General features: G+C 37.7%; 1 protein-coding gene across 1 annotated transcript in view; it reads right to left on the bottom strand.

Annotated features, from left to right (window-relative positions):
- Positions 1 to 8,022: 8,022 nt before the first annotated feature.
- Positions 8,023 to 14,630, bottom strand: part of LOC101847032 (3'-5' exoribonuclease 1) — a 12,186-nt gene continuing 5,578 nt past the window's right edge. Inside the window, exons 3-7 of the mRNA XM_005096844.3 lie at positions 13,699 to 13,910; positions 11,388 to 11,601; positions 10,673 to 10,756; positions 10,250 to 10,359; positions 8,023 to 9,010 (exon numbers count right to left, since the gene is read on the bottom strand). Of these exons, the coding sequence (XP_005096901.1) occupies positions 8,539 to 9,010; positions 10,250 to 10,359; positions 10,673 to 10,756; positions 11,388 to 11,601; positions 13,699 to 13,910 (1,092 nt within the window). The 3' untranslated portion in view covers positions 8,023 to 8,538. The remainder of the gene's footprint in view (positions 9,011 to 10,249; positions 10,360 to 10,672; positions 10,757 to 11,387; positions 11,602 to 13,698; positions 13,911 to 14,630) is intronic.

Here is a 14,630-nt window from a genome sequence, read left to right as displayed (position 1 = left end):
GGGGGAGGGCGGATTAGGGGAGGACATATTCTGTCAGTGCGTTCTGAAGAGGTTTTTTTCCTCTATTTTTAGTTTTAGCAAGTAATGGAGACCAAATCGTTTTCTAGCAATAAAAAAAAAATATTGTTCTGGTTCTTTTTTTATATTTATAACTTTTTTCTTTGTTAGCTTTTTTCCTCTCAGACAGCTTAGTAACTCTTGATATCCTCGATTTTAAATCTATGCTATTGTAGTTTAAGGTGACAAAACGTTGGTGATAATACAGACTTCAACAAAGGTTAAGGACCACTTGCAAATACTCTCACCGCACAAACAGGTGAAAAGCAAAACATTTGGAATTTTAAAGATAGTTAAATCCATTCTAAACAAAATCAATTCAGTTTCAGAATGATGACCTCTTGAACTTAGGCAACATGTCGCTCGGAACAACAGTAACCCTCAAAAGAAAAATCCAGGAATTAGTGTCCATGACAGTCCGATCAAAAACGGGTATACCCACCGCGCCGAGCAATGCAATCAAGGCAGTGTTGCTACATTGTGTTGATGGTGGTGGCAATGAAGGCCTGAGGAAGATTTGTCCACTCCTGCTGCAGGATCTGTTGCAGCTCTTGTCGGTGCTGCTGGTGGTGGTGGCTGGTACTGCTGGACTCTCCGGCCAAGTTCACAAGATACATTCTCAATGAGGTTGAAGTCGGGACTGTTGGCTGGCCATGGAATTCTTGTGATCCCTGCTTGCCTGATGTGGACGCCTCCTCACGCGCTCACGTCCATCTTTTGTGTTGACCATGATCATGACTCATCTGTGAACAACACATGGCCCCATTGGGCAGGAGTCCTTGGTTCATGGGCCCTGCACCAAGCAAGACGACTTGCCTAGTATCCTGCTGCCAGCCTTGGTTTCTTGATTGGACGCTTGGCAAGGATGTTGGCAGCATGCAGAGGACGCCGAATGGTCTAGGAGCTTTCCCTCTCTCTCTCTCTCTCTCTCTCTCTCTCTCTCTCTCTCTCTCTCTCTCTCTCTCCCTCTCGCACGCACGTACTCTATAAATAAGATGCCTTAATTTTCAATGCATAACCCGTTTTCCGCACATTTGGAGTGAACACTTTAAAACCACGAGGTTGAACCACGGTCTAATAATTCTTTATTTAATTTACACAAATGTCCTCAATCTCACTCCTTTTTAAACCCACTTCTTCATTCAACCTCCATCCAGTCAGGAACAGACTTTAGACCCTACTCCCCCGCGTTCTTGTTTTCGTCCCAACACTCGTAAATGCCGATCTCATTCTGTAGTTCCTTCCACTGGGCGAGGCTGAGAAACGACATTGGATGGGATATTCTGAGCGGCCAGCTGTCAGATTCTGGTCTGGGGGAACGACTGGTTCGTTGAACTGATTGGAATTGAGAAAAGGCTGACATAAACTGATTTGCCTCCACGGAGCAGATTCATTTTATACGGTCCGATAGGTTGGTGAGGAAGATACAATAAAGAACGATGTAGGAGGGAGGTTATTATGTGGGAGGAGTGTGTAGAGCGGGGGTGGAGGTTGAGGAGAAAGCCAAGAGGAGCGAGCTACTAAATCCGGGGGGGGGGGGATACAAGAAAGAAGGATGTGAAGGGAAAATGAGGAAAGGAATGAGAGGAAGAGGGGACGGGGGAAAAGGAAGGGGTATGAAGAGAGGAACAGAAGAACGAGAGGGTATACAGTATCAATGGAACTGTTGGAGTTTTTTGTTTTTTTATATAGTAGAGGGTTTTACGGCGCTCGCAACTGCATAAGGTCATATCTGTTGGAGTTTGAGAGAGAGAGAGAGAGAGAGAGAGAGAGAGAGAGAGAGAGAGAGAGAGACAGACAGACAGACAGACAGACAGACAGACAGACAGACAGACAGACAGACAGAGTTAGAGAGAGAGAGCGACAGAGATAGAAAGAGAGAGAGAGAGTGACAAAGAGAGAGATGGGGGGAGAGAGGGGGAGAAAGAGTGGAAAGGAAGAGATAGCTAAAGCGGAGAGAGAGAAGCATCATCTCTGCTCGTGTTTTTACTTTACAGTTTTGGGCAGTTGTATGCAGGCTGCCACAGATGCGGCATAATTCATAACAAATTCAATAGGCCAAATATATTCTTTCTCCTGAGTGTAGGCACCAACACTGAACGTACTTTGTCAAAAAGAACGGGTTTATCTTTCTTCTCTTTGAACTTTTACTATCCAAGCAAATATAAGATGTCTTAAGGGAAAAGACATGATAGTCATAGCATAGTCAGTTTACAATAGATTTTGGATATATCAATGTGGCAGATGTTAGATAAACTACCATCTACTTAAGTGTATGAACTAAAAATATAACAAATTGGGCTCTCCTCAAACACTTTTGTGTAGAATAAAAACTAAAGCATAGAAAATATCAGTCGAATGAGAAATAAATTTTGAATCATTGAACTATCAGTCCATCTATGTAGGCCTACATGTAATTGTTTGCTGTGTGAGATGGGGAGGAGGTTATATCACTTCTTAAGTTGACCCAAAAAAAATGCAAACCTCTTTATAACCGACACTGGCAAAGTCACTTCTGCACCCATTAACCACAACGACCCCAAGCCGGGGAGCTCTGGCTGGCTGATGAGTCATTCCAACTAACACGCACAGATCTGAATAAAAAGTGACGCCCTGTCAAAGAAGTTGAGAAATTCTGTTCGGATAAATATCCTGTACCATCAGAGAAGGTGTCCATAGAGGATTACACCAGTCAATTATGTAATGTGTCTGCGAACTCTGGTAAGAACAAGAGCCAAAAACGTACAAATATGTGCAAAACGATTTATTCTTCAAAAAGAAAATGGGGCACAGAACTGGAAGAAGAGAGTGAAGTAGGGTCACCTATAAACATGTATAGTTACTAAAGATTATGTACAAAATTTTAAAGAAAAATATTTCCACATTTATATCACAATATTGCGTTTCTTTGAAATGAACTTACATTTAGCTATAGACAGAAATGGATGATCTCTAGAGTAGCCTACACTCTCTTCACTTTGTGCACGGCCTCAGATTCTATATTTACAATCTGCAATTTCATATTTACAATCTGTCAGGTTTGAACAATATTGGTGGTGTTCATTTCAAACATATCGGCAAATCAGCATGTAGCAATTGGAATACATCAATATAATTATTCTTCCATGACATTAGTATTCAGTTCAGTTGTACATACACAAATATATACAAATATATTCTGATTGTATTTAGGAACCAAAGGAGATTGCGATACATTTACATTGTGATGTAGTCAGAGGCCAGAGGCCCAACAACTGTTTCCTGTTTTGTTTTGTTTTTCATATACAGCAAAACACGAATAGGTCGAACACAAAAGACTCAAAATCATGCATCTGTCGAGCCTGCCGTCCCAGTTTTGTTTTCTTCTTTATCTTTATAAGATATTCCTCGAACTACGAATCCCTCAAACTACCAAGGCCGATCCCGACGAATTCGAGCTATTCGTGCTATACTGTAGTTATTTCACACACCCATTGACACAATTTTGATCATTTAGGAGATAAACTTCCACTTTGCCTGCCAGGGCCAACCCGGAGTAAGGGGGATACAACCCTTCCAGCAGAAAAATACAAAATACTTGATAAAAATTATCCCCACAATGGGAATCAAATCGGTTTTCAGCATGTGATGGGTAAGTGCCTAATAGGTACACAACCAGCATCAGTCACATGTCTCAACAACAATTGAGGAGTCTACGAGAAAAACGGGAATAGTCACAAACTGAAAATTGTGAGGGTATCAATTTTAAACGCTTGTTGACTTATTATAAAATTGTACCTTTGTTCAACTGTTGGTTGATTATTGTTGTTAGATTTTCCATTCAACTTTCATAACAAATAAACCACCAATAAAATAAATATGAAGTTATAGGTCCACAAGCTTTTAAAATTTACACCCTCGCAATTTCCAGTTTGCGACTATGTCCGTATATCCCGTGGACTCCTCAGTCACCTTTCCAAGATTAGGCATACAATACCGACATGGAAACACTGCAGGAAAAAAAAAAGAATGAGTAGACATACTACAGAAGCCATCAAAAGACGTATAGAGAAAATCTGGTTCATTCAACACCAAACTCTCCAATTCATAGAAAAAATAAATGTGGATGATCACACACACATACACACACCCATACATATTCCCTTCATCATATATACACACATTATCAAAATAAACAAGAATAAACAGGTCCAAAAAGAACGTATCAAGGGACAATAGGATGTTTGAATAAGAACATTTTTAAGAGTGAGAGACAAAAAGGCAAAACGTCTCAGCACTCTATGTTGTCATCTTGAGTTGCGGTTTACAGAGAAGTAGCATGATAGCAGCCATATATTTCACCTAAAGCAGATAAGCATAAGACAAACGCTACAATAAAGACACACAAACAGATGAATTTAAAGACAAACACTACAATGAAGACACACAAACAGATGAATTTAAAGACAAACGCAACAATGAAGACACACAAACAGATGAATTTAAAGACAAACACTACAATAAAGACACACAAACAGATGAATTTAAAGACAAACACTACAATGAAGACACACAAACAGATGAATTTAAAGACAAACACTACAATGAAGACACACAAACAGATGAATTTAAAGACAAACACTACAATGAAGACACACAAACAGATGAATTTAAAGACAAACACTACAATGAAGACACACAAACAGATGAATTTAAAGACAAACGCAACAATGAAGACACACAAACAGATGAATTCAAAGACAAACACTACAATGAAGACACACAAACAGATGAATTTAAAGACAAACACTACAATGAAGACACACAAACAGATGAATTTAAAGACAAACACTACAATGAAGACACACAAACAGATGAATTTAAAGACAAACACTACAATGAAGACACACAAACAGATGAATTTAAAGACAAACACTACAATGAAGACACACAAACAGATGAATTTAAAGACAAACACTACAATGAAGACACACAAACAGATGAATTTAAAGACAAACGCAACAATGAAGACACACAAGCAGATGAATTTAAAGACAAACACTACAATGAAGACACACAAACAGATGAGCATATAAAGACAAACACTACAAAGAAGACAGTCTCCATCTGCCACCCACATAGCACTCTACACAGTTTCCTCACAAGACAAACAGTGGTGTGAAGAGTTCAGACACCTTCTAAGACTGATTCACAACAGTTGAACAAAGAGTAAACCATCTCATAATATGTTAGACAATGGCGATACGAAACAAAAACAAAAGAAAAAAGACGTCTCAATCCATCACCACAACATCTGACACATATATTCGGACAATTCAATCCCTCACCGTAAAAATATATCTGTTAAAACTGTGCTTTGCATTAGTGTTGTTTGCATTACCGCACCAAGTACAAAAATATTTGGGCTAAAATCTTCTTTTTTGTGTTTACCAATTCTCTTTGTTATAAAGGTGACTAAAGAAATAAGTAGAATAAAAACAAGGATCAAATTCATTTGCACAAGTAATAGGTGTATTGACTGACTGGCCTTAAAATCAGGATTTCATACATCTAGCACACGGCGCACCGGCAGTGGAATTTTAGTAGCAGCAGGAGGTTCCCCGTCGAGGGCCTTATTAAGTCAGGGTCACGGGGGTCAGCTCCTTGTTGCCACTCTGTCTTAGCTGACTTAATTTTTGGTACTTTTCAACGTACAGTTTTAGATGTATCCTTGTATTTTTGGAAATTATCATTTAATGCACCCAAAGCATGCATTTCTGCTCTTGAGGCTCAAAAAGGAACAGGCATTGTAACTCATCTGTTTTTTTCGTAAGACACGCTGAAGTCGGCAATGCTAAATTGTAAAATTATTTGGACAAGTCCGGAAAGAAAAAAAATCAATATAAAGAAACCAAAGATAAAAACTGTCAAACTTTTGGAACATGAACGACATAACATTGGTGCAGATACTCAGAAAAGACGGTATCTGCACATATTTATAGAAAGCTGTAATTTTGCAACTTTATCTATCAGGCATACAACTTTATGTGTCTAATAAAATCATGAATATTCACATATTTTCTCGAAAGTTTTTAAAAATTACCCTGAAGTCTATGAAAAAGTGCAAACTGATTTTAGTACCAGAATACATCTACAATGAAACACACGAACAGTAGTCTATCTGTTACACTCCAGAAATTCCTTACTTTTCTTAAGACGTTAAGTCTAGGTTTTGTAGGTTGACTGAACAACAGGGATGACTTCTCGTAATTGGGTTATAAGAATAATTTCTAGCTTTCCAGTGACACTGAATCAGCACCAGACTTTTCCAGCTTTTATTTTCATTTCTATGACCATTTACAATAACTGACAATGTTCTGATTTCTTTACAGTCATAAGTGTCTGCGCATATTTCCGACACAAAAAGTATGAATGAATGTGTTAGCTGTCATTATTTTTATTCCATACAAGAAGTTTATCTCTACCCATGTATTTTACACAGTTTCGTGGGGGGTTTTTAATCCCATAATATATCTTTCTTAGTTGTATGCAGGCTGCCACAGACACAGCATGATCATGAACAAACCCAGAGTAACTTTCTCTTGTTTAATGGTAAAACAAGAGCTAATACTGAGTGTCTTTAGTTAAAAAATACAAATGTGTATCTTTCTTCTCCTATAACTTGACTATTACTACTTGCGCAGATTAAGGATTTCTCATGGTAAAAGACATTTTCGTAGTCAGTTTAGCACAGATTTTTTAATCATTTATAAAAAGTAGGATAAATCGGGTACTCAAGGCACAGAAATTAACCATTCTAACGCAGAATAAATCTCAAGACGTTGAGTTTTCAGTACATCGGTGTAATGGTTTGCTGTGTGGGATGGGGAAGAAGTCATATTATTTCAAACGTAGACAAAAATGCAAACTTCTTAACTGACACCAGTAAAGTCGTTTCAGGGTTCATTAACCCCGTGACCCGAGGCCGGGAAGCTCCGTTGGGCTGCTGAGTCACGCGAACTAAAAGTAACACAATATGGCCAAAAGTGACGCTGTGAGCATCACTATGACTTGTGATAAAATGTATGAAATCACGCTAGAAAAATAAAACAAGCTAAAAAGAGCCAAACGTGAGGCAGCGTGGTGAAATCAGGCGCTCGTCAAAATAACGACATCGGAGAAACAGGAATTTTCCCGATAGTTTGGAAATGTTTATCAAATTTTTATTTCTTGGCTTAACCTCTTTAAAGCTCACATTTCCATTTGAATTTTACAGAATAACATTGATTAAAGGCACAAAATATATCATTTTTCAGTTTTTAAAGACTCTTTAGCTATTGCAGTTACCAAACTTTGGCAGCCATTTTCTCACTAATTTCCCCACTGAAACCAGGCGACCTCACTTCCTTCAATCTCAAATATCTTGAATTCTATTCAAGATCAATGGATATACTTATTCCATTGGAAGCAAGGCAAATAAATCAGCTTTCAGATGACTCCAATAGCTCCACATGCCCAAAAACTGATGAGCGTCTGATTCCATTGCATCGTGACACATATTATGTCTGTGCTTTTAGAACAAACTTCAACGTCAATGCTTGTCAACCTTTTAGCAGTTAGCGCCTACTTTTGCAACATTTAAGAGGCTAAAACTTTTGTACCACCCACCAACATGTATTTCCGAGTGGGACATTAAATAACACCTGTCACTACCACCACCCATCATAATTACGAAATTGCTCACTAGTGGGTAATACATCAAGGTGACAATTTACTCCTATTCCTTTGCCATATAACTCATTTTTCAGCTTATTACAGGATAGAGACCTATTCACTATATTGTAAAAAAATAAGGGAGACATGATAATGAAGTGATTACAAAACTCACATTTTGATTTAGTAAACACATTATGTCTCACAAAGGGTCCAGCTTACACAACAAATGACCCTGATTTTTTTATACGTATAAATTTTTTTTTTTTTTGGGGGGGGGGGGGGGGGTGTTATAAGTGTTTTATAGTGCTCGCAACTGCTTACCATCATATGAGCACATGGGACGCATTAAGCAGTTTCAATTCGATAGGAATTAATTTTGAATTTTGCCCGGGTGGCGGCTGAAACCTACTCTTATCAATTTTAGGACCATCAAAGGATCTTCAACGTGCACAACTTCTGCCCCTTTCCAGAAAGGCTAGGTGTTTGATCTCATCTACCCTAAGATCAGGGGTGTTGCTGAAAGGTTGCAGTAAGAAGGAGCCAAGGAGTAGCAGTAGAAAGAATCAGGAGCCCAGAGAAACATTATTCCATTTTAAAAACCTGCCTACTATAAAGGCAATAACTAATCAGAGTGAAACAAAAAAACGTTACTTTCAAGCAAAGAAATTTTTTTTTAAAACATTTCTATTACTGGACTTATCCAACATTACAGCAGCACAGGCCTTTCAGAACGAGAAAGATCTAACAACCATGAATGAAAGCTTACTAAAAAGCATAAAACAGTAGCTAAGACCTTTGTATCCGGAGGTATTCCAGCAAGTCCGAGACATTCTCTCCCTCTTGAGGAATGTCCGGTCGACAAGCGCCTTGTTCATTGTCTTTGGAACTGTTCACCTGGGTCAGGCGAGATTTGGTGGGAGATCTGAACGTGTCTGCCCTCCCAGACTTTTGCGATGTCCCATTTTTCACGGGGCTCTTATTGTCCTCGTGAAAGTACTCGTTGATCCGCATAATACAGCCATCTTGGAGAAGCCGCATGGCTATGTTAGCGATGTTCCGGGCATCATCCAGCCCACAGTGTGGCCGGCCTTGAAACTTCATGCCAAGGTCATCCAGCATGTGCTGAAGGTTGACCCTGCCTACACCATAGAAAGCAGAATAGGCTTTGCGTAAGTTGATCCATTGCTTGGCCCATGCAGGGAAGTCAATACCGCTGAGTTCGGTCTGTGTTCTAAGAAACCTTGCCATATCCCATGGACTGGAAGAAAAATAAAAATAAAAAGGAAATTTTTTTTTTTTAAATGTAAGTATTGGTAAAAAACGTACTTTTTTAAAGACTATTTTTGAAAAACAAATAATGTAGAAGTTGAAGGAATTCTTTAAAAGTTTCAGTACATAAACTATAGAACACAGGAATAGATAACATTTCATCCAAATAGATCCAAATATCTAAAGAAAAACTGTTTCGAAACCTAAGAGTTACACTGAAAGTGAAATGTTTACTACCTTAGGGTGAGAGAAAATGGCTCCCTTTTTATCTAAGTCAAATTTCGGCAGAAAAGAACCACATCACAAGAGAAAAAGAGCTTGAGAGGCAAACAACAACTTCATTTTGTGAAATCAATCTGCATTTATGGATTTTATAGATGCATCTCATTTTATTCTTTGGAAAAAAATCATCTTTCTCTTTGCCTTCAGATGGTACTTCAAAAGAAAATTGATTCCTCTTTAGCCTGCTGACTCTCTTTTGTGCTTTACAGAAGGTGGTGCAGAAAAAAAAAAAGCGAACGTATCCATTGAACATTTACATGTTAAATGTAATTTGAGGATTTTCATAATCAAGTCAAACTTTGTCATAACAATAACAAACAATGTTGTTACATGCAATACACAATTCAAGTTGAAACCAAAGGGAAGTAACAAAAATGTATTTCACATTTGTCCCTCCTTCAGTTTATCTTCCCATTTTTAATTTTCAACCACCCAAGCAAGTTTTTTAAAGCAAATTATGAGCATTGCTTTATCTGTGATGTAGAACTCACTGCCACAGAAAAAATAGTCACCATAAGAAAATGGTTTTCTCTATAATCTTATCTTTGACTCAACATGTAATCTTGGTAGGCTCCATGTGATTTCTACAAGAATGGTACAATACGGGTATAACACTGATTTTATTATTTAAGAGGAGGGAAATCAGATTTACTTTCACATCCTATGTGACCAAAACAATAATCAGGGGCAGTGACAAGAGTCGTTGTCTATTTATGAATTTTATTTGGATTTACAAAAATATGAATTTTATTTGGATTTACAAAAAACACCAAGAGATGAGTGTCGATTGAAGTAGGACCTATAAAACTAATCTACATTATTAATTGATACCGCATAACTTTTAAACATATGCTGATGCTCTACCTTTTAAAAAGAATTTGTTTTTAAAATTAATCTCTATATACCTCAGCTATAATAATGTTTCACTTTCCAAGACTTTACGTACCCATCTGTTAGAATGGCAAACTTATGCTCTGTTCCCAATCCATGTATTGACATCCATTCTTCAAACTCTGAGAAAACTTCAATGAAGTCATTTGATTTGTCCACTTGATGCTGAAAAAATAAAAATAAAAGTATGGATTATAGTAGAAAAAAAAAACCCACTCCAATTTTACAAAGACCATCATTAGCATGATGATAAACCAGAACAGAATCACCACACATTTATACGAAGGTATGAGAGAGCAGATCTGAACAAACTTAAAGCATTTTTAATGAATAAAAAACAAACAAAACAAACAACAGAAAGGAACAGTGGTACAACACTTCGTATACTTTTGGGAAAAACAGCCACTTACCAGTTTTAATGCCCTACTTTTCAATGCCATAGCCCAATGAATACAAACGAAAATTTGAAAAAATTTACCTGAGATATCCCTGTCAAATCTGTGCAAAACTGAGTCAGAACAGGGTTCAGTCTTGGTTTACAGAACCTTTGGAAAACATTGCACTGGAACAGACAGAAAACGCGATCAATATATCAGGTTATCAACATCATCAAAGTGCAGAAAAGTGAAGAATTTGTTTTAAAAAATATACAACAGTAAAAAAAAAACAACCCAAAAATGTATTTGAGGCCGATGTTTACATTAATCATGTGATGGACCTATGCAATGTATCACAGCCTCAAACAACTGAAAACTTGTAATCTTGAGTCTCATTCAATATACCTTGAATTTGCTCCCTCCGACATCTGTTTTCAAGAAAAGGTTAAAAAGCCCAAAGTTGATTCTTCTGTAGATCCTTGATATTTGTTCTGACATGTTCAGTTCTAAGAGACATTGACCAAACTTATACACTCATGTTCTAGGAACTGAGTTTTCAGTCATCCTGTGCAACTAAAATCAGCTTGCCACATGCATTTGATATCACTGGGATCCTACAACTTGTGACTTTGCCTACTTATCAAACAATCACCACAAAAAAAGCGATCGACTAGATAGTTTCTTGATTACAGAGAACCCAACAAAGCAGGAAAGAGCTACTGAAGTCAAAAGACCCATTAACACTAAAACAAAAAATTTCCCAAATCAAGAATCAATTTGTTTATTTTAGAAGAGAAATAGAAACAAACAACCTACCACGGCCATGTTCTGCGTGTCGATCAAAACAGCAGGAAATTCAATAATCTCATGCACAAAGTTTTCATTGGTCTCACTGCAAGTTGCTTCATAATCAATGACAATCAAGTAGCGGTATTTCATCTTCTCCTCGGACGACAGCTTGTGACTCTGAGCAAGTCGTTGACGCTTGTAGTGGTTCTTCAGACGTTTCTTCAACACGTCTTTACTCCCACTGAAATGAGAAATAAAATTATAAAAAGAATAATTTTGAAAAGCTTCACAAAATTTTATAGAACTTTCAGCAATTAAAAAGGACAAAAGATGATATAAGTTCAAGGTATCAAGAGGAAAACACATTAAACTTTTCATACGAAACCTGTTTACTATATGTATAAATTGAGAATGAATGTAAGCAATCCTGTGGAAAAAATATATTGTTACAAAACAATCTATTTGGTGTAATATTTATTTATAAACTTTAATCATTTAAAGAGCCTGCGGCTACCACTTCATGGCACTAAACAGACAAGGAAAAACTGTGCAGTCCTGGATAAATACAAAAAGAATAATAACAGCTTGTCCTTCAATGTCTGATGACAGATGATCACCAATACATCCGTAGGGGAAAATATTTCTTTAGCGAAATAGAAGACTTAGAAAAGTTAAAGGTTAAGATGACTTCTGCAGAGATGCCAACCACAGAAAACCGAAATGAGTATTGGGAAATATGAAAATGTGTATTTTCAGTTGAAAATGTGTATTCCCCACGACCGACCGACCGACCAACCAGTAGGCTAAAACAGCACCTAGACATGGATGGCTGGTGCCTCTATAAATAAATCATTGATGGTCGACCAACCAGTAATAGTAAAATGTTCAGGGTGTCCAGCAATATTTCCTGAAAAAAAATTACTAGCTCACCAGCTCGAAAAAGGGAGCACACACGCGTACAACATACATGTATCCAGTCAACAACATGTCAGTGTTCAATGTTGTACTGGGGTCTTGTTTGACTTAAGTATTTCAGTCTTCTCCTGCTTTGAGAGTTCGGAAGGGCTTAGAACAAGAATTTCGACTATCAAGAACCAGTCTGGATGTCATGATTCATATTATGAACTGACAGACTCAAATTATTGCTCAAACTCAGAGAAAAGCAATAACTTGAATGGCTCAAGTAGACCCATGCACTGTGAGAGTTGTAACAACTGTGGAAGGGCAAGATGCAGTGACACTGAAAATCTGTCAGTCTTGAACAGAAAGCTACAACATACACTGTAGTTATAATTTACTAGATCTATCACCCATCCAATGAAACACGAACACTTTATTTCAATAACACAGACTTGCGAAGTCACGATGGCGAGCCAGACAATCTAAAAATCGGACGACGCTTGTACTTTCTTTTCTTTTCTTTTTTTCCACAAGTGACAGCACAGCGACGAGTCAGAGTATTTATTCCATTTTATTTGCACGGCGACATTGTGTTTATACTGCACAACCCGCATGCCACAAATGTTGCATTATCAGACAACTGCTGGCAAACTTCTCGGTGGTAACGAAAGCGAAAGTAGATCTTGATTTTCCCGATCGAGCCTCGGTGTCACTATTACGTTTCCGCCTACCGCCATAGCTGCCTTTTCGCGTGAAAGTGAAACGTACCCTCCAGACGGGGAAAAGCTAAACGAATATAATATCACGATAGCGACCGGCAAAAATGAACTTACTGACCACATTGGACTTGGTTTTCAATTATTCCAGTTCTGCGATACTGATACTATTTTGACAAAAAATGACCTGAGATAATTAACTATGTTTACTCGCCCAAGCTGAATCTCGTAGTTTTCGCATTCCAGGATGCGTATTTTTTCATGAAAAATCGTATTCGCGTATTTTCGGCCAAAAATCGTACTAAAATACGTAAAATCGTACTGGTTGGCATCTCTGTTTCTGGCTTCTGCAGTGACAACATACAAATAGACCTATTTATTTCATTTGTGTGTGTAGCTCAATGGTCAAGCTCTTCACTGACTTTGCAAGCAAAGAATGAAAGAAACATTTCAAGGATGGGAAGATATCTTATCAAGCACCTTTATCTTGGTACAGGGAAGTATTATTCCTCACAGTCTGGGTTTGCCTCTACAGACAGACCAAAGCAGCCAGCCTACTAAATGACTTAAACAGTGTCAATAGGAGTGTAAAACATGTACAGCCATTGTTTATTGAACTATGATTTAATTAACATTGTGCTGAACTGATGTATACATATCATATCAATAACTTCAATAACATTTGGAATGAATCATCAAAACAAAGAAAGTTTCATAATCACCATGAATTCAGCCGTATATGCATCAGTTTTGCCTGAAGTTGTTCCTTGGTCATTTTGTTTATTGTGCCATTGATCATGGACAACTTTTGTTGTATTTCATCTCCATAGGCAAAGCCACTTGCACCGGAGTCTAGACGAGCCTTTGGCCTAGACTTTGACAGATCAGTTGCTGAGCTTGGCTGCTGAAAAAAGTCCCCCAATGCAGGAAATGCCTGGGCCAGAAAAAAATACACAAAATATTAATCATTTCAATTTTACGTTCCCAAATCAGAATAAGTTATTCTTTTGTACTTGTAAAGGAACTTCGCTTCCACCAACCTACTGCTTCAAAATAGTTCACTCTTTGTAATAATGAAAAGAGTTGAGTTTTGACTTAGAAAGAAAATCAATATTACTTAATTTCTTGCAGAAAGCACATTAAAATGATACCTTTGCAGTTCTCCATAATGCATCAGTTCACCATTCTCACTCCATTTTCTTAATTGGACTCTCGATAGACCATGTTCAACAGCTTAATTTTTCACAAAAAAGATAGCACAAGGCATAATCCTGAAGTATTATATTTTCTTTTTCACAAAAAAGTGTCCCAGGAAGCTAAAATTCCATCTGTTTCTCTGTAAAGTATGAACGAGAAACTGAACAAAGTTCCACTTTTGAAGGAGAAGTGACCATATCTCAACAGCACCAGTATCAAAATAATTGAAACACCAATGCTAAATACCGTCAAACCTGCTCTAATGGCCACCTGTATAAATGGCCAATTCCCACTTCCCCTCTCTCGTATTTTTATACATTATAATGGCACTATGTAAGATGGCCTCATTTCTCAGATGGCCTCCATCCGCCTCGACATTAGATGGCCCAAGGATGGCCCTCTTAGGCAGTTTCAACTGCATATATCTTCGAAAGAGATGTAAAATTTCAAGCCACAA

This window comes from Aplysia californica, unplaced genomic scaffold (assembly GCF_000002075.1).
Source record: "Aplysia californica isolate F4 #8 unplaced genomic scaffold, AplCal3.0 scaffold00139, whole genome shotgun sequence".
In the NCBI taxonomy this organism is placed as follows: Eukaryota; Metazoa; Mollusca; class Gastropoda; order Aplysiida; family Aplysiidae; genus Aplysia; species Aplysia californica.
Note: the sequence above shows the minus strand (reverse complement) of the source record. Positions and strands in the feature narration are given on the sequence as shown.